At 39.4% G+C, this 27,521-nt stretch overlaps 3 protein-coding genes across 26 annotated transcripts in view; all 3 read left to right on the top strand.

The window, feature by feature from the left end:
- Positions 1-8,329, top strand: part of camk2g2 (calcium/calmodulin-dependent protein kinase (CaM kinase) II gamma 2) — a 71,322-nt gene extending 62,993 nt beyond the window's left edge. For 4 of the 24 annotated variants that reach the window (XM_079473088.1, XM_079473080.1, XM_079473087.1 and 1 more), the window contains 6 exons: positions 343-387; positions 759-804; positions 6,881-6,956; positions 7,290-7,384; positions 7,503-7,751; positions 7,944-8,329. In XM_079473088.1, coding sequence (XP_079329214.1) covers positions 343-387; positions 759-804; positions 6,881-6,956; positions 7,290-7,384; positions 7,503-7,735 — 495 coding nt within the window. In that variant the 3' untranslated portion in view covers positions 7,736-7,751; positions 7,944-8,329. Of the gene's footprint in view, positions 1-342; positions 388-758; positions 814-2,949; positions 3,055-5,396; positions 5,529-6,880; positions 6,957-7,289; positions 7,385-7,502; positions 7,752-7,943 lie in introns of all 24 variants that reach the window. The other 20 variants (XM_079473089.1, XM_079473083.1, XM_079473099.1 and 17 more) reach the window with 10 other exon arrangements.
- A 2,793-nt stretch (positions 8,330-11,122) lies between these two features.
- On the top strand, positions 11,123-20,572 carry synpo2la (synaptopodin 2-like a; the record flags this gene model as incomplete). Its single annotated transcript, XM_079473077.1, has 4 exons — positions 11,123-11,224; positions 12,699-12,850; positions 13,018-13,724; positions 15,450-20,572. 4 exons carry the CDS (start codon positions 11,123-11,125, stop codon positions 18,044-18,046), a joined length of 3,558 nt encoding a protein of 1,185 aa, XP_079329203.1. The 3' UTR covers positions 18,047-20,572.
- A 2,062-nt stretch (positions 20,573-22,634) lies between these two features.
- myoz1a (myozenin 1a) lies at positions 22,635-27,224 on the top strand. The gene is made up of 6 exons (XM_079472856.1): positions 22,635-22,906; positions 23,887-23,983; positions 24,900-25,087; positions 25,279-25,522; positions 25,696-25,876; positions 25,972-27,224. The coding sequence occupies exons 2-6, from the start codon at positions 23,896-23,898 to the stop codon at positions 26,204-26,206; spliced, it is 936 nt and encodes a 311-aa protein (XP_079328982.1). The 5' UTR covers positions 22,635-22,906; positions 23,887-23,895; the 3' UTR covers positions 26,207-27,224.
- Positions 27,225-27,521: the final 297 nt, after the last annotated feature.

The following is a 27,521-nucleotide window of genomic DNA, read 5'->3' as shown; positions in this document are numbered from 1 at the left end:
TTAAAATCCCATCCCACCACGTGGTAAAAAATGTTCAGTGTATTGTTAGCAGATAAAAACAAATGAAACAAAACTTTCACACTAATGCAATAATATTCAAAATCAATTGAAAAACATTTTCGACCAGAATAATCATTTTTTCTTAAAACCTATACATACTATATTTCTCAAAGTGACTCGTATGCAATATTTTGTTTTGTCAGTGATGTATACAAATATTCTTCTTTCTATTCTGTCGACATGACAGTAGTATAGTCTCCTAATGCCAGCTGTGAGGTTTTTGGGCCCCCTTACCTGTTTTCCCATAGTGCTGCATTGTAAACTCTCTCCTACCTCCTCCAGGAACCACAGATCACTGTCGTGCACAATCCAGCCAATGGCACCAAGGTAAGCTTGCCTCATTTAGCTCTAGCACTGAACCCTGGAAATTGTGGACATTTTCATTATCACCGCACACCCAAAACCTTAACAGTAAAAATATCACTCAAATGAATGGGGCTTGCCTTTTGCTGGATTGACTGGTTTGTGCAGGGCTTGCTGTGTGTCTCTGTGAAAATCTATTTTTCTGTAACGGGTCTGTGTATGTGGGTGCATTGGGTACATCCATGCTTGCGAGTGATTCTCTTTGTGTGTGTGTATCTTTTGATTGTTTCTTGCTGGTGCTGTCTGCATACCTGTTTCTATCCTTTCCTTACTCTTTCAATCAACTTCATACCACCAACCCTCCATCTTGTGCTCTCTCTCTTTTCTCATGACAGGGCTCTACAGAGAGCTGCAATACCACAGAAGAGGAGGACATGAAAGGTAGGAAAGGTAGACTATCAACTCAATGTTCTATGCATGTCTTTTTTTCTATTTAGCAGGGCTCAATTTTAAACAATGGTAAATGTGAACAGGACGATGTGAACAAATTATTACTCAAACATGGCTATTCAAAGTAGTGCTAGTCCATGTATAAAAGACCTTGACACTTGAGATTAAAGGGACAGTTCACCCCAAAATAAAAATTCTGTATTCATTTGCCTACCCTCAGGTTGTTCCAAATCTATCATTCCTTTTTTGTGATGAACACGGAAGAATGTTTGTAACCAAAAGTTTTTGGCGACCATTGACAATCATAGTAGGAAAAATTACTATTTAAATTTCTTTCTTTCTATATGTTAGTTCAGTACATATAAAATAACACTCCATCAGTGTCATAAACTTTATTTGTGTTAAAAACAACAAACACAGTACAGCTGTTGCTTTACGACTTCATTGCTGAAAACGTCTTTCCTTTAAAATGTCAAATGCTGCTCTCTTAAAGCTGAAGGTGCGCTCATCACATCACAGGGATGCAAATCTAGCCAGCTTGCTCATACGTGTAAAATGCAAGTAATAAATCAATAAGTAGTATATTCCACCTTAAAACACCACTTCCTGAACGCTCGTACAATCAAACTGCTTGCGAAAGTTCAATTGCTGCCAAGAACTTTTGGTTTACCAGCATTCTTTCAAATATCGTTTTTCTGTGTTCTTTTTTGTTGTTCCAGATTTGGAACTACTTGAGGGTGAGTAAATGAAGACCTAATTATAATTTTTGTGTGAACTGTTCCTTTAACGTCAATCTCTGGAGATCTCAAGGGCCCTGTTTACACCTGTTATTAACATAAATCTCAGGCAATCCATCCACAAGAACCCTGTTTACAGCTGCTAGTGATGTGACAAATTGACACAGTTTACAGGAACTAATGACTTAACTTGTTACAACAAAAACATGTCAATGTTTATATTATGTATTTTTTTTTATTTTTGTAAGTTTTGTAATTTGGGTTTCATGGGTTAATCAAAGATTAAACCTAAACCTTTTCTTTGAAGTGCTCTCTAGAACCTTGGTATTTCTCTGGTTGGGAATCGCTGAAAAAAATAGGGCCAGACTAACTGATTGATGTCATGAATCGGCTCTGCTTTGAGGAGAGTGTTGTGAACTCGACACTGATGAATTCAAAAGTTTTGTCTTTGCATAATGAATGTCCACAATATCCGAGGGAATATTTTGTTTTTTCAGCACTGACCTTTAAAGAAACAAATACCCCTGCTGAGAATGAGTTGTAGTGTAAGTGTTACTCCGGCTGGGCCGTGTGAGTTAGAAGAGACACATGGTGATTCATTACAGCACAGAAATTTTTCCTTAATTGTGTGCAAGCATGGCACCATTTTTTTTAAATCGGTGGGGTAAATAACTGCTGGTTAGATACTGAATCTTTCCTTTTATGGCTGTTTGATAATGAATGCTTGCCCTACAGGCATAGATCAATTCTGTTCCTGATGAAGCCTCTCGTTGAGGAATAAGGAGTCAAGTAGAGCTCTAGATTCCATTTCAGTATTTGTCTTTGTTCTAAACCTGATGGTGAGAAACACTTCAGTTGTAAATTTGCTTCGCTATTGTAACCCTAGATATTGGTATTCATTCAATACCTTTTATCCTGTTTTTGGATGGTAAAATGTACCTGCTATATATAGATTGTATCCATACGTCAATTTATCGCTGCAGCGGGTCTGTAAGGGTTAAACCTTACAGTCTCTCCTCTCATGTTTGCGGAGGGGCCCAAAGATCACACATTCTGTATAGAGTGTAAATATGTTGCAGACAGAGAAGTATTTTTAGTTTTTTCAAAAAACATCACGGCAACACGAACAGTTTTAGGACATACTTTACTAACTAAACCAAAAAAAGTTCAAAGTTCTAGAATATTGCAATAGTTGATTCAAATAATTGAATAATCTTTTCGGGTATTACCTTCAATATAAACTGTTTTGCTATTACAAATATTTATTTATGTATGACAGTATTATACAAAGTATACACATGTACATATAGCACAAAAGGCGACAGGAAAGTGTTGTGGTATAACTCACCACAACAAATGTCACATCTTTTTTTCCTCCCACCCTAATTATCTGTGTCAGCATCGGTGGGCGGGGATAGCAATGACAGTGCAGTGGTCAGCCAATGCAGTGCCTCTGAGGAGCCAACTCCTCAGACTGAGACTCCTCCCCCTTGCCCACCTCTCAGTAAGTTAACAGCAGCGACCGGTCATCTGACCTTTAACCCTATCAGCTGTTTCTACCCCCTGTCAAATCTGATCTCTACATGTTTTCCTACTATTCCAACTGGTAGCTTAGGGGATATCACCGTTCTACGCTTGTCTTTTATAAAATGCACTACTTACTGTATGTCTGACTGCGCTGGACTCATTGGACATCTACATTGTTGAATTCTATAATCACTGGTGTCAATATTAAAGGGGGATTATTATATTATTTTTTCTTATTCTAAATTATTCTTTAATATGGTTTATACTATCTTCAAAAGCAGCCTCTTTGTAAAGCCTGTGTGATATTGTCTGATTTGTAAAGAAATCAACAATGTGTTCTTGTAGCATTATGTGTGTCTCTAGTTCAGCTGGTGGGGAATTGCGTTAGCATCACAAAGGTTATGGGTTAGGTTATGTGTGTAGCTTGAATGCACTTTGGATCAAAGCACATGTCAAAATGTATAAATGTAAATTGGATAATGTTAAGATCAGACCTTCACATACTTCGTTGTTACCATTAGTTTTTGTGGCACATAGATATAATATCTGTCCAGGTTTCCCCCATTACCCTATAATGAAGGACCCGAGGTGATTATGTATGAATTCTGTCATCATTTACTCACCCTCTGGTCAATTCAAACCTGTGTGACTTTCTATCTATCACAGAACACAAAAGATACTTTGAAGAAAGTAGGTAACCGAACGGCACTAACCCCCACATTCAATTCTATTGTTTCGACACAAAACCAATGCAAGTGAATGGGGCCAGTTAACAACATTCTTCGAAATGTCTTTTGTGTTCTGCAGAAGGAAGAAAGTCACACAGGTTTGAAATGAAGAGGGCGAGAAAGTGATGACAGAATTTTCATTACTTTTACTTTTAATATTGTTTGGGAGTTTTGTTGCAATAAATGGTCTTTTGGACTCTAGTTTTTCAGATACACTTATCTTTTAACACTAAAGATTTGATTTGGAATGCTATGACCGGTTTAGGCTAATTTCCCAACTAGTTTTTAGGGCCGTCATAGGTTAGTGGTGGTGCTTTAAAACAGACTGCATGTCACATGATGTGTTGTAATCTATCACACTGAGCACCCATTATGCTCAGAAGAAAACGCAGATTGGCACTTCACCTGATTTTGCTCCGAATCCCTCCCACCCCACCATATTTGCCCTTTATTCATGTACTTTGACACCTCTGACATGGAAAGAATTGCACTGACCTTCTCAGTCAGAGCGACCTTTTCATTTATTTATCAATGCGACACTGAATACTGTGAGTGTGACAGATGAGCAGGGAGCCCGTCCTGGTACCTCACACTGGAAACATCTCTTAACACACACAGACAGACTGTTCGTGTGCATGTGTGTTATGCCATGCCACTGCTTAGGCCACTGATCTAGACTGCTGCAAGTCTCGGTTTTAGAAAGCTCATGAGAGTGTGACGATGCTACCATCTGCTGGATGTTTTATATACATAAACCTCAGCTAGCAGTATGTATTAGTAGGATGCAGTGTTGTTTAAGAATATAATCCTGATGCTTTGCATACAATCTCCTCTCTCCTGGTCTGTGGCTTGTCTCTGTTATTTGTGTCTGTTTTCTGAGACACATGTTCTGTGTATAACATTGCTGTAGTATTGCAATCACTTGTTTAATATAGTACAATATAGTTCAATGCATCAAGGTTCCAACAGTCATGGAAAACATAAATCGAATGGAAATTATTAAATGAAACGGAAATTATCAACTCTTAAAATGTCATGCAAGAATTTCTAGTAAATGTACATTTTGCACTTGCTTTGCTATAAAACAAAACTGTTAAATGAGAAAGTTTTAGAACAATAAGTATAATCGTTTAGAGGTATTGGCCAAAAATGACAATATGGTCAATTTATTCACACGTCATTCAAAATTGAACACAAAAGAAGATATTTTGAGAAATGTATCTGTGGTTTTGTGTCTATAGAGTGGAAGTCAAAAGGGTCCAGTGTTGTTGGTTACCAACATTCTTTGAAATCTCTTAATTTGTGTTCTGAAGAAGAAAAAGTCATACAGGTTTGGAATGACATAAGGGTGTGAAAATTATGACATTTTTGGGTGAACTATCCCTTCAAATTTCAAAAGAAGAAAACCTGTCATACAAATGAAACCTGATTGAACCTAATTTTGTCATCACAGAGATCCTAAAACAGAGATTTTCATTGGAAAGAAAGTGTTGGAACCTTTATTAAGTGATTGCTTCTCTTTTGTTTTGCTGTGGTCTAGCATGTCTATATGCTTAGTTGCCATTTGTTTATTTGTGCCGTTGTCTTGCAGCCGATCCATCACATGATATTAAGCATGTTGCTTGGTGCAGTTCAGGTCAGAGCTCCTGCCCTGACTTAGAGCCGGCTGTACCTGTGCAGTCCTCCACAACACCAGGGGGCAGCAGTGTGCACGTCCAGCCCTGTAAGTGTTAGACTGTAGGTGTTGAGACACAGGCATGATTTCTTTTCCCAGACCAGTTACGAGCAAACCACACCCCTGCTGCCATGACTCGTGTAACTAGCGATTTCATTGGTAAACTCTTATAATAATACTGTAATAGATTTTATTAATGAAAAAATATAGAAGCTTCAAGGGCTTCTAATATTATCTTCGAATTTCAAATATACAGGTAATGTTCATATGCAATGAATTGATGTAAAAACTAAAGGCCATTTGGTGTATACACCAGACAGAGGTCAAATTAACTGTACTCCAGAGGGTTAAACATGTGTAATGTTTTTGGTTGCTTTGAGATTAGAGACCCGGGATGTGACCATCATATATCAGATCATAAAGGCATTTATTTTCAATAAAATAAAAAATATTAGAAAATTGACAAGTTTTTAATTATAAAGTGCAGGGTAAGGTTAGGGTAGGTAAGGGTTTATTTTATTATTAAATATTGGCTTTTGCTGACTTTCACGTTGTGTAGCATATAGTGCATCACACCACTGCCTTATTAGGATAATTGTTGTGTGTTTTAAATGTTAGCCCATCTCAGTTGAAACGTTGACAAACTAGGGACAAACTTTAAGTAGCAGGTTGTCTTGTTTGTACTTTGACAGAACTGGTTATCTCCCAGGTATTATTTCGCCACATATTGGTTTGGCGTATCAAACTTGGACCACGCCCGGACCACACAAGTGGTCAAACAGCGCTATAATGTAGTTGACCAAAGAAATCGAAGCAGAGACGTTGTGCGTGTGTGGTTTGACCTCAAGGGAAGGGGTTTGCACTTAACTGGCTTGGGGAGGAAATCACGTGCGATGTACAGTGATGGTTATTTTTTTAAATGGAAGTCCTGACCATGCATTACATTCCCTGTGACTTCATAAAGTCCAAACAGGGTCCAGCACACTGTAATGCCCCTAATTAGCAAAACACACTCATCCATAGGGAATATGAACTGGTGCAAGTTAGTTTTCTACTCGTTGGTTTGTGTTGACTGAATTTGAGTTATTTTAAAGCAGCTAAAGATCTGATCCACTTTCCTCTGCTTGTGAAAAAAGGTATGGAATTAAACGCAAATAAAAAAGCAGTGTAATAGGCTTGCAAGACTGAGATAAAGTGAGTATCCTAAAACTTACCAGACAGTGCCCATCTAACTAAGACAGCTCCTTTTGCTGAATCATCTCGTCACAGATGTTATCCTGAGCTCAATGAAACCTTAAATAAACAATCTGTCTTTTAAGTTGGTTTGTGGTTTTCAAATAATAAATGTGGACGATGCCTAAGTGTGTCTCTGTGCTTCCTTCCATCTCCCCAAACACCAGCACGAAAGCAGGAGATCATTAAAATCACAGAGCAACTGATTGAGGCCATCAACAACGGAGACTTTGAAGCCTACACGTAAGTAGTGGTTTTATAGCCATACATACGGATTAAACCAACTGCATTTGTTTCCTTTTGATATTTTTTCCTTTTTTTAGGCAGAAACTAGTTTTAAAGCAATGCTGTTAGACAATGATGTATGATGAAGTATTTTCATACTTTAGTTTCGAGTTTCATTTTGGTAAAATAAATATTTTACTTTCTTAGTCTAATAACTTGCAGCAACTCCAGTAAAGCGTATATTTCCACAGACTATCACACAGACGCTGTCGTTGACATATTAAAACCCTAAACTCATTTGCAGTATGTTCTTGAATTTATGTTGTCATCTCTGAACCTCTTCTGTTACAGGAGGATCTGTGACCCTGGCCTGACTTCTTTTGAACCAGAAGCACTTGGAAACCTGGTGGAGGGGATGGACTTCCATAAGTTCTACTTTGATAATTGTAAGCCTCATTCTTGAGAACAGAATACGGAAAAGATTAATACGTTTCGACAACCTTTGCATACTCATTCAAGAGTATCATATGTGAATTTATTAACTTCCATGATGTTTCTGTGCAGTGCTGAGTAAGAACAGTAAGCCTGTGCATACAACTATTCTGAACCCTCACGTGCACCTGATCGGAGAGGACGCCGCCTGCATCGCCTATATCCGACTGACGCAGTACATGGACAGTCAAGGCCGCCCCCGCAGCTGCCAATCAGAGGAGACGCGCGTGTGGCACCGCCGAGATGCCAAGTGGCTCAATATCCACTTCCACTGCTCTGGAGCGCCCGCCGCACCGCTACAGTGAAGCACACAGGGCAGAGGTACACATCCACTTTTACTGAAGAACACTTGAATTGCTGAAGAGAAATAATTGTTCCCTCTGAGTACAATGTTAATGAGTTCTTCTTAAAACACCTGCCCATGTGTTCTCTGTTTTACATCCAAACTTTGATGTTATTTAGAAAATATCGAACATAGATTTATGTCCCTGATTGAAGTTCTCTTTCCTTCAGCATGCCTGAATACTAAAGCTGATTGGAGCATTTCTTCTCCGTGCACGCATTGCCGCCTGGAGCCCGGCCGTAAGAGAACCTCTTGAAGTTTTGAAAACGTAAGGGGGAAAATTGACACAACAAAGAAATGTATTTAAAGCAAACTGTGGCCACCACTTCTGTCCAACCCTAGCTAGATGTGGGGCGGGTCATGGCAGCAGCCCCGCCTTCTGGATGCTGCATGCTTCTAATGCCCACACGGGGCGCTGTATTGTCTTTACCCATAATCCCATAATCTCTGCTGCCCAACATTCTGAAATGGTGTTTAAAGTATTAATATATTGTAAAATATTGAGATCTTCACTTGTGTACTTAATAGTAATGGAAGAAATCAGAAATGTGTTTTTTTTAAATAAGAGCACGCCATTTAAAAAGTAAATAGTTTATTAGATTTTCTTTTTCTTAGGCAAAGAATGTGATTGAATGTCATATCAGAGGAATAGAACATTTTTAAATTGATAAATATCAAAAGTTAAAGCACCAAAGTGAAGACTCGAGACATCTTGGACTTTAAGAAGAGGATGTTTTTAATGTTGCTTTTATTTTTCTTGGAAGGGAGGATAAGGTCGGGAAAGGGTTTTTTTGGTAATCTGTAGTGTTTTTTTTGTGTGGAATTCCTGATTTTTTTTTACCTAAATGATGCTGTATTTGTAATTTTTTCTGTGTTTTCAAGAGAATTGTTTTAAAGTGGGGCACGATTTATTGTAGTTGCGCATAAATAGTTATGTATCACGAGAAAGGAATAAACAGTTGTGGTATTAGGGAATGGGGAGGGGAGATGTGCGAGTTGAACGTTGAATTTGTGTAAATGTCTTTCTTGGGCTTGATATGCTTGTTGTTCTCTTGAGTAGTTGGTTTGGTTTTTTTGCCTTCCTGTGTGTTTGCACCCAAAACCTCCCAGCTGTCCAAACCTGAAGTTTCTCTTTAAATCAGTTTTCTGGCACCACTTACATACCATATCAAAAATACTCACCCTTTAGGCTTCCAGCTGCTGTGCATATCTTTTTGTAGTTTCTAGGCATGTCAAAAAGCAAATAAATGAAATGGCCTGTACTGTTTTGCACATAAGCTTAATGCTGTTCTGTTCACTTTATATGTGGACTGCTTTGCAACTTCAGGTTATGAAATCCATCCATAGAGATCCAACACTCCAAACTGTCACATTTCCCCTCCACGAGCGTATGCAGACTTATATTTGATGTTTACGTTGTTGCAGTTTTCATGACACATGGTGAGTTGAAGTGATTATGGTTTGGTTAGACGGTGGTCACTTGGCCTTCTAGTGTACAGGCAGGATATTGAATGAAAATGACATTCTGAATGCAGTTTCAGGAGTTGTTTGTGGTCCATTTTTTGGCAGAGTCTGTTCTGAATGTTGGTGTTTGTCATGGATTTGTTGCATCTTTTTTTGTTATATTTTTCCTCCGTATAATCTGTAAATATTTATGAGGGATGAATCGAGCGCTTGGCTAATCTGGGAGGCTTCCTTTTAATCCCACACTCAACAAACACTCGGTACACGGTCACACACAAACACGACTCTCAAAGAACTCTGTCTGATCTCAAAGTCAACATGTTGTTAAATGTCATATATGATGCTGATTTGGATGTGTTTAAGCACACAGACACATTGTGTTCCCTTTAAAGTTTCCGTGTGTGAATCTGTGTGACTGTCTTGCATTGGCGCACTGTTCTTGACTGTGTTATTGCGTAGGGTCTTATGTGATTTGTGATGCCTGAGGGGGCTTTGCTGTTCACCCCTCCCACTCTGTGCTAAGACATCGCTTATGACATTCTTTTTTGAAGTTGGGCACCAAACGATAACTCTGTTTAAAAAACGATCTCCTGCCCTAAGGCATCTTGTGCGTTTACCATCTGCAGTGTCAACAAACTGTGCTCTCTGTCTCCCCCTGCTGCAGTTTTGTGTCCCGTCTGTGCTGCATAACCAATGACTATGATCCTTCCTTTAGTCATAGTGTGTTCTCTGAGAAGTGAAAGTGTCCAGATTGTTGTGTAGTTAACAAATAAAACAAACAGTCAAGAGAGGAGATATATTCAGATGGAGACTGCAGTTCTTGTGACTGTTAGGTGGACACGCAAACTAAATAACTGGTTAAACCCTCTCTTACAACCAAACCATATATGCAGTTCAACAGGCGGAAAATATGCATGTGTAACTTTCTGGTAATATTTTTCACTGTATGTGTTTACCTAAAATTGAAATCTATGTATGTTACCTGCATCTTCAAGGTAAATGAAATGTGGCTCTGAAATATGGTTTCCAGTGCTAAAATGAAATCTTTTTGTAAAGAAAAAGACAAAAAGAGATGAACACAGCTTTAGCTTGGTATGTTTCCCAATACTTGACAACTTTTTGCATTGTAACCATATAAGAGGGGACTACATATGACTATACTCTTGAGGTTTAATTGGATGCTGGATTTTTTGCATGACCATACAATTAATAAAACTATGAATTTAAATCTATCAAGTGTTTGTTTGAATGTTGTTAAACCATCATAGCTTTGTTATTATTGAAACATTTCAAAGTATTTAATAAACAATCATTGAAACAGAGGTGTCTTTACTCTCCTGCTCGGAATGCTTTTGATAATGTCCACAGATTGTTTCATCAGAACTGTGTATAGTTTAGGTTAAAAAAAAGTGTCTCTTTGCATGTTACAGTTGTAAAATATCATACATATAGAAAGCACCAAACGCATAAGTCTCTTTGAACTCTTGCTTTCAAATGTTCGACTGCTCAGCCCTCCCCATCATTAGGAAGGAAGGCAAATGTCTATTTTTACATAAGCAGTGCACGTCCCCTTGCTTCAGCCAGCTCTATGAGTGACAGCACAGCTGTGTGAAACTAGGTCCTGCCTTCATCCAACACACAATTCCACTGCCCAGGGACACTCTTTCCCTCTCTATTTTAACTTCCTTTATTGCTGCGTTCAGGGTGTGGGAGGGATCCGCATGTATTCGTGTGCGACTCAACTCAGGTGGGCACCAAGAAGAACCTTCGAAACAAATCATTGCAGTCCTCTTCTTTGAGGGAGCCCTGTAAAAATATGGAGCGTTTGTACTGAGGGCCTCCTCAGGCCAACAAACTAACCCGAAGCAGAAGCACAGATCCCATCATGGTGGCTGAAGAGGTCATCATCAGCCTCTCCGGAGGAGCACCATGGGGCTTCAGACTTCAGGGAGGATTAGAGCACGAGAAGCCTTTGCAGGTTGCCAAGGTATGATTGCAATGAACAGAATAGCTAGTTTACTGAAAAATGGAAACTTTAATATGATGAAAATGCCTGTGATGTTAGTTTATGGCTCATAGTTCTAAACTTAATCCTTAAGCTGTAACAGACACCAGCACAGGCCCCTTCACAGTGTGGTGTGCAATTGATCCTGTACCAAAAAAGCTAAATGACTTCGAGCTTTGAACTTTCAGATACCGCCTGAAATCCTAGGGGTTAAATGTGAAAGCTATCGGATAATTCATTTCCAACTGTTGTAGTTCATGATAAGCTCTTTAGCTAGTGACAAGTAGCATTCTTTTGATGTGTATGTGAGGAATTTTGTAGATAATAGTTTATTATAATTTAATTGCAGATATTGTTCTACATTTGTTTGAGGGCATACATGTTATCGTGTGAGTGCTCCATTTAAAGGCAATTGAGTGATTCGTAAAGTCATCAAATTAGTCACAGAGTCAGATCTTTTCAATGAATCAGTTGAACCGGTTCACAAAAAAATAGCATGAATGATTTGATCATGAATCATATGGATCCATTTATTTGACTCCAGAGACATAATGATCAAGTCAAACACTGGGGAACAAAGACAGAAATGATATATTTAATGTTATTAGTGTAGAATATCAAATATTGAATATCTATTTGAATATTGGTCAATTTGGCAAACTAACAATATGACTTCAGAATACATGGAATAAGGTTCAAGTAGTATTGTCCAATTTTGTAATACTCTTACTGTTCTTTAGCATAATTTTTCAACCACACATCAATTCATAGAGTGAGTGCTCATGTTTCAAAAGAGTTCATGTGATTGTCACAGACACCGAATTGAAAGTTTACCCAGAAACTGTTAACACACAAAACCGATCTGCTACACTCTTCAAATGAATGTGTTAAATTTTAACATTGTTTTGTGTTATTTAACACATTATGTATTAACACACATAGTATTGTTTTTAACACAACTTTTCTTGAAAGTAACACAAAATGTGTTGTAATAACACAGAGCTGTGTTCAGTTAAGAATAACAATTTTCTACACATTAATGTAAAAAGAAAATTGTTCAATCAACAATATGAGTATTAAAAAAACTGAAATGAGAGCTGGTATTTAACCTCCAAGTGTGCTGGGTAATATGCCAGACATAGGGTTGTAGTGATAATCTACCTGGAAGCCATTGCAAAAAAAAAAAGAAAAATATCTCAAGTACTGGCATGTGGGCTGCATCTGTTCCCTATCTTTGTCAGCCTTCTGATATGCTCTGAGTAAGTATTGATTTTATGTTAGACATTGTACATAATTTAAACCGCTGCCGTACATAATATGTGACCAATGCTGTTTGTTGGTCCATTTGAGATCAGCCGAACCGCTTTATCAACTTTGTATTTTTGTTTTAGAAAACATTTGTTAAGATGGCTTCCTGTTTTCTTTTGCAGTAACATCTTGTACATTACTCCCGTAGGTGAGAAAGCGAAGCAAAGCATGTAGAGCTGGACTGCGTGAGGGAGATGAACTGGTCTCCATCAATGACAATTCCTGTGGGAGTTTGTCACATGCCCAGGCCATGAACCTAATTGACAGCATGCCAGGAACGCTACACATCCGGGTTAAGAGGTAAACCATCTCATCCCTTTGCAATGATTCATTTGTATGGTGTGTTTGATAAAAAGGGAGCTGAAAGTCACATATTATAATTGTAGTTAGACCTCCAAGCTCGGGCTGCTGTGAGCAACTGTTTCACACCACCCTTGTGCTGTTTTACTCTCTTATATGTCTATCAGGGCACCGGCTGGCTTTCAGTCGGTGGTTCTGGTTGCTCGAGCTCCCTCTCCCCGCATTGATAAAGAGTACCGTGCTGCCCTTAGGGCCATGTCCCCATCCAGCTCCAGATCTTACCAGCCCAGCGTCCGACAGATCCACCCAGGGTCCCTGATGTCCCCCACTATCCGCAGCGGCTTGACCTCCCCTCCAGGAAGTGAAGCTTACTATGGTGAAACAGATAGCGATGCGGACGTGGCAGCCCATGAGAGGCAGCGCAAGTCAAAACGACGCAGTCCCAGCAATTCTCCCGGCAAGACGGGTCGAGCCTCACCAGAAGGAGCAGAGACTTCAGAGATGAGCGGCTATGACAGTGCATCGGACGCCCAAGTGTACCATCTTCTGGGGCCTAATGAGAGGGGAGATGATTTTCGTGGCGTAGCCCGCAAAGAAGTGATTTACCAGGCCCCTTTGTCTGGAGTCTGGTCCTCACAGACATCCACCGAGACTTCATCCATAAGTGCGGATGACCAGAACCCACAAGAAGGTCTAATGGAGGAGGATAGTGGATTCCAGGAGACCACAAATGTTCCACTTGTGTCTCAGGAGAGAGCCAAAGAAGCTCTGATGTTAAGCTCTCGTGCTCAGTTGGTGCCCATGGTCGGACCAGTTGACAATCCGGTGGATGAGGAACTCACCTTAACATACATGGATAAAGCAAAACAAGCAAGTGAGTATACCAGCTTCAAATAGTCGCGAAGATCTGTATTAACTTTGTGAGTGACAGCCTAACATAGTCACAGGTAACAGTTAGAATAATAGTCTTCCATGTAACCTTGTGAAGAGAGGAGTGTTGAGTCTTTTAGCCAACACCACATTCTAAATTTGTCCTGAGGCTCAGAAGGTTGATAAACTGAGTACTGCTGTATATGAGCTGGCATAAGCATCTCCAGCTGCTGGCTCATATCAGGTGTCAGTGTTCCTCACAGGCTCGCTGTGTTCTCTCCACATCTCTACCTCCACCAGTACACCACTCCAGATCATCAGCTGTTCTCTGTTGTTAATATGCAGAGTATTTTGTTATTGTTTCACACATGAGTGAGTTGGAATTTGGTGTCACTTGAAAGCCATCAATGCAAGTCACAAATTATCATACTTTACTAGGCATGTTAGTCTAGATCAAATGTTACATATAGCATACCAGACATGGAACGTTACACGTGTTTGACATTCGTAACGGCAGCGTCAGTGCTGATCGGTTTGTAATAAAGTTAACAGGATCTTAGAGGTGTGACATTGATCGTGGAGGGCTGCTGGGGAATGTGTGATTGTTGATCCCAGATCAGGTGGTAAACACCACATTGACATCTGTGTTTTATGATGGGATTAGTTATTTAATATGGGAATATTAAATACGCTTGTATTAAATTACTGTAGGAATAAAAACAAAAATGTGTATAATTATTACTACTCATTCATCTACTGAAAACAAGATTCAACAGTTATTGAATTTGTTGCACTAGTGCCTCTATTTAATCAAAATAATTTTACAGTTGGAAAACCGATTTGATAAATGACAACTTTAAATACATTTTTACAACTGAAGCGGTGACTTCTATTGGTATTACATCTTAAAGTAAAGCCCTGTGTTATCTAATACATAGTGAGCTGCAAGACCTGAGCACTGTTTATATAAAGTGTCCATGCGTCTTTAAAGCCACAGCTATTTCAGTCAGTGTCATTTCAAGCAGCAGAATAAATAAACAGTCATAAATCTATAGACAACTCTCAAGTGCACTCTGAACTTTTCAGGATCTCAAGGACCACAATCAAACACCAGCAAATTAAACATGTCCCTATACACAAATCATCTTTGCATTAAAATTGTTATAATCTTTCTTTTAATTACCATATTCATGTATAATCTTATCAGTATGACAGACAGATAAAAAATATGCAGCTCCTCACACACCGCCTTTTGCACAATAATGCAGGTGTAATGAGACAATTGACAAATTATGGAAATATTTATTTTTGGATGAACCATATTTAATAAGGTTAATCCAAAAAGAAATATTTTATAATTTATCAACGCTCAAGCCATTTCAAACTTGTTTGACCACCTGCTGTGGAACACAAAAGAAGATACTTTTAAGAAATGTCTACCAACATTCTTCAAAATATCATCTTTTATGTTCTGCAGTTTTGAAATGACATTAGGTTGAATAAAAGCTATTAGTTTTTGAGTGAATTATTACTTAAATGTTACTTAAAAATTATTAGAAAAGATAACTGAAATGTCTCATAATAACCAAGTAACCAAGACTATGCATATAAAGTAAAACAATAAAGTTCCAACAAAATAGTCCATAGAAAGCTATACTGAACAATACTGTCATTCAACATGTAATTTCATTCAAATGCTCTTTTAACTCTTTTATCTCCTACTATGCAGAATTGAACCGTGGAGAGACAGTCACGGATAAACAGGTGAAAGAGGCTCGGTCCAAATGCCGCACCATTGCCTCTCTACTGACAGATGCACCAAACCCTCATTCAAAGGGTGTTTTGATGTTCAAAAAGCGCCGTCAGCGCTCCAAGAAATACACCCTGACCAGCTTTGGAAGTGTTGATGAGGATATGAGACAGAGCTCTCAAGATGAGGATGGCACATTTCTCGGCAGCGAATCAGACTTTGACGAGGAGGGCTTTTCTGCAGCACCTGATCCCACTTGGGACAGTGACTACCTAGACATGTTAGAGAAAAGATCAGCATACAGAGGATTGGAAGGAGAGGGTGGGGGTGCTCTCAGTCCAGGTCTGAGTGACACATCTGGAAAGGGAGCGCAGTTGTTTGAGCAGCAAAGGAAGAGGGCTGAGGAACATGCTAAAAAAATGGAAGGTGTCCAGGAACACATACAAAGCACTTACAAGGCACAACATCAACTGCCTCCAGACCTAATGACAAAACCTAATTGCCAGCCGCCACCAGTTGCTTCAAAACCTGCCAAACCTTCAAAATCGCACGAGGAGGTCACACTAACAGAAATGCAAGTAAACATCGGTACACCTCAAGCCACACCGACTATCCCCGAAGATACTTCAAATACAATAATACTAGCTCCGGTGCCAGCTCCTGTGGTACCTATAACTAATCTCTCAATAATGACACATAAAACCGTGACGCTTCCATCTCCTACTCCTCTACCAGAACTGCCTCCCAGCTCTGTGTTAAACCGAACTGCCAGACCTTTTGCCCCAGGCTGCATTACCCACCGGGCATCTACTGCTCCTGTTGTCTTTCGACCTTCAGTCAGTAAGAAGAAACCTAGACCGGTTTCAGTGGCTGTGATGGCACCTCCATTCTCAACAGCATCCGAGGAGTGTACTATGGGTGTCACTTCTGCATCCTTCCCTACCCAGCTTACAGGAAGCCAAAGTGCTGATGCATTTCCGCAAAGTACGGTAATGATACCCACACAGCCTTTAATACCTGGCAAACCTACTGCCCCTCCAAATGCATCTGTGGAATCATATTCTCAGCCTGCTCACTACTTCTCCTCAGTGGAAAACATCCAGGTTGCATCAGTGCCTTCTCCCATGGTTCAAACCAAAGAGCCTTCCTATTCTTTAGAAACACAAACAGCTGCTGGTCACCCAATCCATATTGACACTACTGTAACCTCGGTGGTTCCCCTCCTGCCTCCTCAACCCAGATCCAGACCACCCCAGGTCTCTTCTACAATTCCTCCTGCAGATCCAGTCACCCCTTGCATCCCTGTGACCCCGGTATCTCCTGTTGTGTATCGCGACAAAACCACAGCTACTGGCGGCCGCACAGGTATTCTCCAAGAGGCCCGTCGCCGTAGCTCGTACAAGCCCATGTTTAAGGTACCTGACTGCAAGAAGAACTCCCCAAATCCTGAGCTTTTGTCTATGGTGCAGAACTTCGATGAACGACCCAGACATGGGTATTATGAACCTGAAACCTGTGGGTATTATGAACCTGTTCCCCAAAACACAGATGACAGCAGGACAAGGGTCCCACCACCTGTGGCTCCTAAACCACGTATCATCACAGAAATGTCACAGATTCCTCAGGCTGAAGGAAAAGGTGCAGAGCTGTTTGCTCGTAGACAGAGTCGTATGGATTTGTTTGTTGTGGATTCTCCACCTCCACAGCAACATTTACAGCAAACTCTACGACAGCACCAATCTCAATCAGTCATGGACCTGATCAATCCACTTGAGCCCTCTTCAGGCCAATCCCAATGGAAGTATTCTCCAAACGTTCGAGCTCCTCCACCCATAGGTTACAACCCTCTGCTGTCTCCCTCGTGTCCTGTTGGGGTCCAGCGTGGAGGGGCCAAGGTGTCTGAGGAAAGATCCAAAGGAAGTAGGGGAAGTTATGGGACCCAGAAAGAGGGTATCAAGGCCTTAGATTTTATGAGAAGGCAGCCTTACCAGCTTAACTCAGCAATGTTTAGTTTTGGAGTCAATGCACAATCTACAAACCTCTCCTACCAGAGGCAACAGAGGGAGGGGCACACTCTTAACCTGCCCAGGCAGATCCCCATTAATGCGGCACGTGTGTATGAAATTAAGCGGTTTTCAACTCCCACCCCAATGTCAGCCCCAACTCTCAACCCCACAGTGATTGTACCACGTTCACAGACCACACTCGGTGAACATCTGTCTCACTCTGACATGGCATCTCCACCTCCAGCACCTGCTTCCCCACGTCCACCTGAAGCCATACCTCAATCCACCTCAGCAACTTCAAGGGCCCTGGGCCTTCCAGAACTTCCCAAGATTTCAGCTGTGCCAGTTTCTCACCCTGTGCCGTACTCACCCCCAGTTCCCATGTCAAGTATGTCAAGCCTGAACTATCCTGGCCTCCAAACTGCCAAACAGTTCAAGAGCGCCCCTGAATTAAGTTTCCTACCACCAAACCCCTTAAAGTCTCCAGTCCGGGTTCCCAAACCTCGGTTTATTGCAACACGAGTAGGCATTCAGCCCCATGTGTGGAGGCCTGGCACCCTGCCTCAGTAAAAATATTATTTTCTAATTTCAGACACTTGATTCACTCCCCACAATTCATACAGTTTTGATTTGGTCCATTATTGAAGAAAACAGTATTAAATTGTGGGTCACTTATTGATTAAAATACTATTAAATTGTGGGTCACTTATTAATTAAAATATTCTGTCATATTCACTATCTGTAGCTGCTGTAGTCCAAGTACACTCTTAAAAAAGGTTCTTCGATGCCATAGACAAACTTTTTGGTTCCATAAAGACCTTTGGTCTTTGTTTCACAAAAGGATTTATTTGGCAAAAATGGTTCTTCTATGGCATCGCTGTTAAGAACCTTCTGAGCACCTTTGTTTTTTAGAGTCTATATTGATTTTTGCTTGTTTGTTAGATCAGTGGTTCTCAAATGGTTTGGCATTTTATTATAGTTCATTATTTTCATATTTGTGGCATTCTGCATATTGCATTTTGTACCCAACCATAACAGAACAGCTGACAGTTACAAAACATAGTGCTATATAGCACTTAAAGTGGTTCTTGGCTTGTAATCATAGGAGAACCAATTTTAGTGCTATATATCTTGGTGCTTTTGTGGTTCTTTGGGGTGACTGAGGTGCTATATAGAACATCTTAAGAACCATACAATGGCTTAACAGGTTCTTCATACGGAAACGGTGCTATATAGCACCTCGGTCACCCCAAAGAACCACTCAAGCACCAAGATATGGTGCTATATAGCATCAAAAGTGTTTCCCCTATGATCACGAGCAAAGAACCACTTTAAGTGCTATATAGCACCATTTTATAGCACCAGATTATACTAGCTGACTTTTCAAAACGTTGGTTAAAATCTCTGTTTTGTTTCGAAAGTTTTCTCAATTTGAAATTTGTATGTCAATTCAGAAAATACAGTGTATGTGCTGTGAAATGTTTATCAATATGTAAACCCTCACCTGTGGTAAATAACATTTAATATTGTCTATTCAACTTTTGCAGTCACTGGAACAGAGATAATGAGTTGGTCACCAACTGCTGGACAAATGAGATTATACAGTACAATGTTCTCCTGTTAAAAGGTGTATTAGGTCACATGTTGAAAACAACATTCTGAAAACCACTGCACAACTCCGCATAGCAGTGGTTTGGACTGATAACTTTTTTAGCTTTTTAGATATTTTCCTAAGGGTAAACAAGTTCCAGTTTTGACTTGGCAACCTGTAAGATGAAGTGTCATCCCTTTTGTTTACCTTACCTTTACCATGATCTGCTTTGCACATTCAAGAATGAAACAGAGCTCAAAAAGGAGAGCTGAAGATGGGAGACTAAGTATAAAATTTATAAGAGACAACTGTAGACACACAGAATGAATCTAGTTCTATTAAATTAATATGAATAGCATAGATCAGGTCATTTATTTTTTAAACAATGAGGTAATTTTAAGTTCATTTTAAGATCTCTGATAGCAGAATTCTCAAATGTTAATAGTTTAAGAAACTATTAAGATTTATATGAAAGTCTAGTGGAAAGATACATGTTTCTAAGTGGAGAATCAGGAGATGCCTTAAGACTCTGTTTCTTTTCTATCTAAACTCATTTCTGTTTAAGAGAAACAAGAAATATTAAGATCTTATTATGGATTTTTCTTTCCTATGGAAGCCTTTTCTTAGGCTCATGAGAAATGATATCTCTCCTGGCAGAGGTTGTACTAAACAGGTGCATGAGGGTCACAGCCTATTTGTGGGAGCAAAGTAAACAAGGAACCAGGCTGAATTATTGAAATGTGCTCTGACTGAATGGGTTTATATGCCACTACCAATCTATCAAACAGATGGGATTCTTTTAAGTTACATGTTTTATTTTATAAGAATTTGAGTGGTGAAATCAGCAAGTGATGTAGGTTGGAAAGGTACAGTGCTGGGGAGAGTCTTAAAGACGGACTTGCAGTTTACATGAGAACTGAAAAAAAGACTGTCACGTGAAGACATGTATGAAAAGTGTAGCACTGTTTTAGCTTGTAGAAGGAACTGGAATTACTCTCTCTGACACACATTTTTTTGCATGCAGGGAGATAGACTGGTGACTTCTGGAGTAGAGATTTCTGAATGTTTTCCCAAAGCTCTCAGAAATATAAGGGAAGTCTTTAAAGAATTCTGAGGTCTTAGTTTAGGGAATTGATGAAAGGGTAAGAAAATCTGTGTACTTAAAATTCAAAGAGAAAAGTAGTGATTGCAGTATTGGCAGGTGAAAAAGTTTCATATAAAATATTTCTCTTTTTTTAAACTTTAGTTTAGAAGTTGAATAAGAAGTTGCCAAAAAAAGAGTAGATGTCTTTTTTCAATCCTGAGCCATGGTTTTATTTGTCTTCTGTGTCATCACGTTTTATTTTAAGCTGTACTTTGGTCAGTGCTCTTAATGTTAGCTGTTGTACAAATCATTTGATCAATTTGTCCTTGTAAAATGTGCTTTTAATGTCTGTAAATGATATTTTTTCTGTGCAATACCCGTATTTAGTTTAACCTTTAACGTTTGAATAAAATGTGTCTCTCATTTTAAACTGTGTCTGTCTCATGGCATTACATGGTGCATTGGCATCAAGCAATAAAGAATGCTGAAATGTCACATACATGCTCTCATTTATGTTGCTCGATTTAAATAAAGGTACAAAAGCAGTTTGATGTGATGTTTTTATAAAATAAAATCAGGGTCAGAACAGAACTTTCGGGAAAAAACTGTTTATGTAATGAAGGAAACTGTTCACCACATGGTGGCGGCTCTGTTCCACATTTCAAAGTATTGCTCAGGTTACTGTTTTGGAATATTTCAAGTGTTGTTTACATGAAAAGTTAAAAAATGCTCTGTCTATCATTTCAAATAGCAATTTCTGTTTAAAAGTATCCAATACCATTTCAAAGAGTTTCCATTATTGTTTCTGCATTCTCTGATATACAGTACAAATATTAGGACAGAAGCACATTTTGTGTTATTTTAGCTGTGTATCAAAGTGTATTAGAGTTACAGTTTTATAATGGATATTGTCTTAAAGTGCACTCTCTCAGCTTTATTTAGAGTGTATTCACATCCAGGTCAGCTGAAGGCTTTAGGAATAACAGCGCTTTAACATTAAGCTCCCCCTCCCCAATTGAATAGTTGTTTTATTCACAGGTATGGGCTTTTCCTAAAATAATTTCTTTATAAATGAAGCATGTTAAAAGTCTGGAGTTGATTCAACTTGTGGTCTTTGCATTTGGAAGCTGTTGCTGTGAACCCACATCATGGGGTTCAGGGAGATCTCCATGCAAGTGAAACTTGAAAAACATTGATGTTTTTATTTATCATGGAGAGGATTATGTCATCACCCACCACTTTAATCTCAGATAGATGCCCAAATCTTTTTGTTGCTGAGCACAGCGATGTGTTTTTTTTCTCAGAATGTACCCAATTGTTGATTTGGCCGCTCTTAATGTTCCTAGCATCTTTCTGATGAATTTGTTGTGTTTTTGAAATCTAACTTTGGTCCGTTTCACTTGCATGGAACCACAGGGTTCACAGCAACAGCTTCCAAATGCAAACACCACACATAGAATCAACTCTTTAACATGCTTCATTTATGAAGAAATTATTTAAGGAAAGGCCCATACCTGTGAATACAACAGCTTTTGATTCAACTCTCCAATTACTTTTGGTCCCTTGAAAAAGGGGGAGCTTCATATTAAAGAGCTGTAATTCCTGAAGCCTTCAGCTGATCTGGATGTGAACTGTACATGCTTCCACTTTTACATGAAACAAAGACCAAGAAATAATGTTTGTATATAGTATATACAGATATGTTGCCCCACATAAATATGTATTGTTGAATCTCTGTAAAAATCTAGTAGTGGTGAAATTAGTTATTGTACACTTGCATTAGTATAGCTGAAGCGGGCACCATTCTCTCTCCTATATTTAGGGCTGATAATGTTCAGGCACTTTTTATGGCTGCTTCAAGCTCTCCCTTTTTAACATATCTGGTGAGATTTCACTTATGTGTGGATCCTTCCTGAATTGACAAATGTGGAGATTCACAAGTTCACAATGTGCATATAATGCAGGTAAGGTAAATTATGTCAGCAGCGTTGTCAGATATTCAGTCTAGAAACAATACTTCCCGAATAAGCAGAAACATGGGGATGAAGCAGGATGGTCTTTTTTAGTAAAAAACACAATCTATTGCAAGAAAATGCAAATGTGACATTACATAAGGTCAATGTCAAAAACTACATTTAAAGAGTTAAATACACGTGTCAGATGTTTGAGAATGTGTTCAAATTTTCTCATTGACACCAAAACTATTAAGAACTGTATAGATCGATTGTCCTGGTCAACACTGATACCCGGGTCACAGTGCATAAATCAATATCATAAAAACAAATTTAACACAGTTAAGGGGCCCACTATTTGGATTTAAAAGCGAAAATCCTCTTGCAATTGGAGATGATTAACGAAAGAAGAGCGCAAATCTATTATGACCACAAGCCTCAAATCCTTGTGAAGCTATTTGATAACCACGTGCCCAGTCTCTCTTACTTTCTATTTCTCTCTATATTTAGCCAATGATGCATCTGCAAGACAGATATTATCTCTTGATATTCCTATCAGCAAAGTGCTGTGCAGACTAAATGCCCCCCACCCCTTACTCCCCCTTCGTACCCCAGCTCTCCCTCCCCCATGAAAGATCAGGCATCCAAGTCTTGACTTGATTTTGCACTGCCTGGGTTCTTGGTCCAGCCACAGGTCAAAGGTACCCTGGAATTGGTAAACTTTTGATTGAGATAACCTACAAGCATTTCCCTGCTTTCACTTTACCTTTGAGAGCACTTTCCTCAAGGAGACTAGAGCCCGGGTAAGTGGATTATGGGATGTTTTTTCTTTTATCATACTAAATGCGAATAACGTTGAACTAACAGCTGCATGCCGCAGAGGAAAACACGAGCAGCTATAATACCTCTTTGTTGGCAGGATAACGACGAAACAAATGTTTAAGCATTGACAGTATGTGCAGTGCTTTGGGATCATTTTAATTTGCATTGATTGGATAAAGAAATGTAAAAGCTCAGTTTGCTCTTGGTGTTGGTGCCAGAATGAGGGAATGTGCTGAAAACTGCCCACTCGCCACCCCTCCTTGAGCCTGCTGATCATTTTATATGGAGTGCAAAGCCTGCACTGTCCAGCTGGGGGAACTTAAGCCCTGTGGACCGCAGGTCGTGAATATTTTACAGGGTGGGTCACTGAACCCCCCACATCTGACAAGACATCTGACCAGACAACCTTGGTGTCGTTTTGGTTTGAGAGAATTTCAATATCTCAGGGGAGTTAAGTAACCACGTACATGTATTAATGGGTTTACATTTGTGACCGAACCCGAGTTTCTGACAATAAAATCTATGCCACGACTGGGCGCTAAAAGGTCTTGCTTCAAAACAGAGCTTAAAAATAGCTGTACTGTATTGAGTTACAGTCAAGTCAATGCAGTGATTGCTATTAACAGTCTTAAAGAAGCTGCAGTGAAGCTAGAGCATTATAAAAAAATCCAAGAAATGTTACAGACTGAGAACTTTACTGCAAAAAATGTTTACGTTTACTTTAACCACATACAGTACAAAAAAACATCCGATGAGATTCCGGTGGTCTTGTTTAAAAGGCCCCTCAGGGAGTGCATTTCCAGAGCATGCTTTCACCATAAATTGGATAATATGTCCCAAATAACCTACATGCCTATGACTTTTGTTTATACTTGTGTGACTTATCAATCTCTCCTGTGCTCTAAAACATTATTTTCAAGGTCAAATAAACAAACTCTGCCTCTCGTCTTTGTTTTCTTAGTTCGGAATCATGCCCCTCTTAAGAAAACCAGCTCCACCCAACAAGAGGAAAAAGCTCTCCAAGATCATCACTGACCTGTCACACATTACCCAGGATGGTAAGACTGCCACAGCTTGATCAATGAAATTGATGACACAGAAGTCATACCTTACAAACAAACATGGATACCGGGCAATTTGCTCTGAAAATGTAGCTCCGAGACGGAACAGACTAACAAACTGTTACATTTGATATATAACTTTTAATATCAATCTGACAGGTAAAAAAGGGTCTGCTTAGATGTTGTTAAAGAGATTTGAGACCATGACCATGCCAACAGTACCCAGCTAAGCCAATGCTTCATGTGTCTGTTGATGAAATATTACTCCTCAAGAAAACATTTTAATGTTGTAGATTTCCAATCATCTCTTCCTCCTCCTCATTATAATCATGGGACTCATACCCCATAGAAAGAGAATTGCACAAGGGTCTCCAGTGGAAAAGATGGCTAATTGATGTTGCTTTTGAATGTGAGCAAGAAGCTATGTTGTGGAAGAATGAAGGAGTTAGCTCATAAACAGGATATTGTTGCTGATGTATTCGTTTGAGAGATGCGTTCAGTGAGAGACAGTCCTGTTATCAAGTTATCAGTACTTTAAATTCACTCGCTGAACAGATGCTGGTAAATTTCAAAAGTAGCCTACACATGTTAAAGTTATTATTGCTAAAAATTAAACATGGGACAGTTTGAACTGTTTGAAAGTCAGTCATCAATTTAAGATTTCAATTTTTGGGGATAAAAATAGAAAGACTAGGATCAATGCTCAAAACTTTCTCCATACCTTACCCCAATCCGAACAATAAGCTTATAAGCATTTGAGGTGTCACGTTGGATTTAGCAGGAAATGTCAGTTATGACTTATACTGTAGTAAGGTATAAACTTCAATGTTTACAAACCATGATGGCAACAGTTACGACTGCATCTTTAATATTTAAACGTTTAAATAACAAATTAGCAACTCATTGTTCCTAGAGTACGAATCAGAACCTGAGGCCTCAGAATTTGACCTGGGGAAAAAGATCAAGGTACCCAAGGATTTAATGCTGGAGGAACTGTCGCTCGAGAAGAACAAGGGCTCAAAGATGTTCAAGATGAGGCAGATTCGTGTGGCGAGGTTTATCTATGAAAATAACCCTGATCTCTTCTCTAGTGAATCCATGGTAAGAATACTACCTGTAAGAGCCATTTATCAATAACCTTCTGTGTGTTTATTCTCAGCTAGCACATCTTTACCCGGTACATTTATTCCTAAATACTGAATCTAATTCTGTGAATCTGATTTAATTCTTGCTTCTGAAAACTCCACCGGTTTTCTTGACCTTTATCCTTATTTACTCATTTCTGTGTATAGGATAACCTCCAGAAGTTTGTGCCCAGTCTGGGGGGCCAGATGATGGATGTTGGTGGCCGCCTGATTGGTGGACAGATGGCTGGCCATGCTGGTGGGGCCGGCCAAGCACCAGTGCCTCCTCCTAAACCAGGAAGCTATGGCAAAGGAGCCCGGGGTGGGCTGCTAGCAGGGGGGCTCACTGGAGGTGATGGTGGGGTAGCAGGAGCAGGGTGGAAGGATGGTGTGTCAGGAGATGCCTCACTGAGTGAGTACTAGGAACCAAGATTGAGACAGCTCATCCACACTCAAAAAGCGTTGTTAACTATTTGATTTATCTCTACATGGCAGGCTTTTACTTATGTGTTTTCCATCATTTGTTATAACTTCTGAACAGTGCACACGACTGATAACTTTCAATCAGTTTATATTTCTCTGTAGGCGAGACACGTGCTAAGGCTGCTGAGGAAAAGGCGAAAAAAAGAGCTGAATATATGAAGACATACACTTCGCCTTGGGAACGGGCTATGAAGGGCAATGAAGATCTTCTAGCCACAATGAACCCTCTAATGCCAGGACCCTGTACTTATAAAGAGCTGTGCAAATATAAGAACTTTAACAGGTGCCTGACAGCACTTCCATTTCTTATTTCCATGTTTATAGACTACATTTTTAATTGTGTTCCTCTGTTCATTACCAATCTCTCAATGTCCAAAGGAGTGCAATGCCCTTCGGAGGCTTTGATAAGGCTGCTCAGCTGATGACCTTCAAGCTCCCAGACATCGAGGTGGCGACCGACGAGCCCGAACAAGCAGTGATGTACCAGCATGATGTAAGCTCACGGCCCTCTTTTAACCGCACGCCTATTGGTTGGGGAGGTAGCGTTGAACCAAGCAACTTTCACATGGAGCTGGATGGGATACCATTTGATGGGGAGACTGATGACCTGTGAACCTGCCACCCTTCAAACAACCCCAAACAATGAATTATACCTGCCCCAATTATCATGCACCGCCATAACCAGACACATACACCCAACACATCAATGTCTTCCACTATATGAAAAAAATCCAAAAGAAATGTGAATAGCAAACCTCTATCAATGTATACATTTAATCTGCATTAGAATGTAGATCAGAATGTAGATTTACAAAGACATGTATGTCTCAGGAATTTGAAGTTCAGCAAGAGACTGACGTTTTGATTTGCTTGATGTCTGACTAAAGTTTTGATTTGCTTATTATTTTAGCGTGTTACACTTTTGAGGTGAACAAATGAGCATAATGTGTCCTCGAACAGCAAACTCCAGTTAGCAGTGATGGACTGCTTTGCACACTGCTTTTCTCTGCCTTGACTTACAATAAAAAGAGGTTCAACTTTGCGATCTGCATCCTTTTGAATGAAATGGTGGATTCACTACAGTTGTGAGTAATAGCCATGAACATTACTTCATTACTGCATATGCAGTTATGTAACACCTTGCATTCTGTTATTGTTCTAGCTATTTAAATTCATTATATTTACATACGCGCAACATAACATATATACTGTCAAATAAAGTGTAATCTCGCATTAATATGTGAATAGTGCAAACATTAAAGCAAATACACAAATCTGGGTTTATAATTAAAAACGAATTATTGTCACTATAATTTGATTTGACAGAAGCAAGTGGGTCATACAAATATTTGCATTGTATGACACTGCGACTAACACCAACAGAAGGTGCTTTAGTTCTTACATGTGAATAAAACACAATGAAAACGTGTTGTCGCCAGGGGCGCAACTACTCAGTGTTAGGGGGGTATGCAGAAACAGTTTTGGCGCCCCCCCTAAATAAAAAAGTGTGCCGGACATCATCATGTATGGGCTTGAAAAAAGGTTTATTTTAAAAGTATATCAGACAGCTACTGTAAGCCTACCATTATTATATGGTATATGGACACAAATATATAAAAATGTATTCATGGAAATTTCTTTGCCATTTCTTTCTTTTTGCCGTATCTAAAACGTACCGATCCGTACCAAAACGTGACACAAGTGTATCGTATCGAACCGAACCCTGAATTTTGTGAACCATTACACCCCTACCTTTTCCATATTAATAATATTAAGAAATTAATCTGTTGGTATCAAGTATGAAGTTGGTATCAAGCTCCCTCTACACTTCCACCTAATGTCAGACCTTCCTAACTTTGCTGTTAAATATAGCAGCCTAAATTCAATTTTTAAATCAGCCTAGGGATGGCATCAGATAAGACAACTAT

Source organism: Barbatula barbatula, assembly GCF_947034865.1.
Source record: "Barbatula barbatula genome assembly, chromosome: 14".
NCBI lineage: Eukaryota > Metazoa > Chordata > Actinopteri > Cypriniformes > Nemacheilidae > Barbatula > Barbatula barbatula.
The sequence above is the reverse complement of the archived record's forward strand: the minus strand, read 5'-3'. Positions and strand labels throughout refer to the sequence as shown.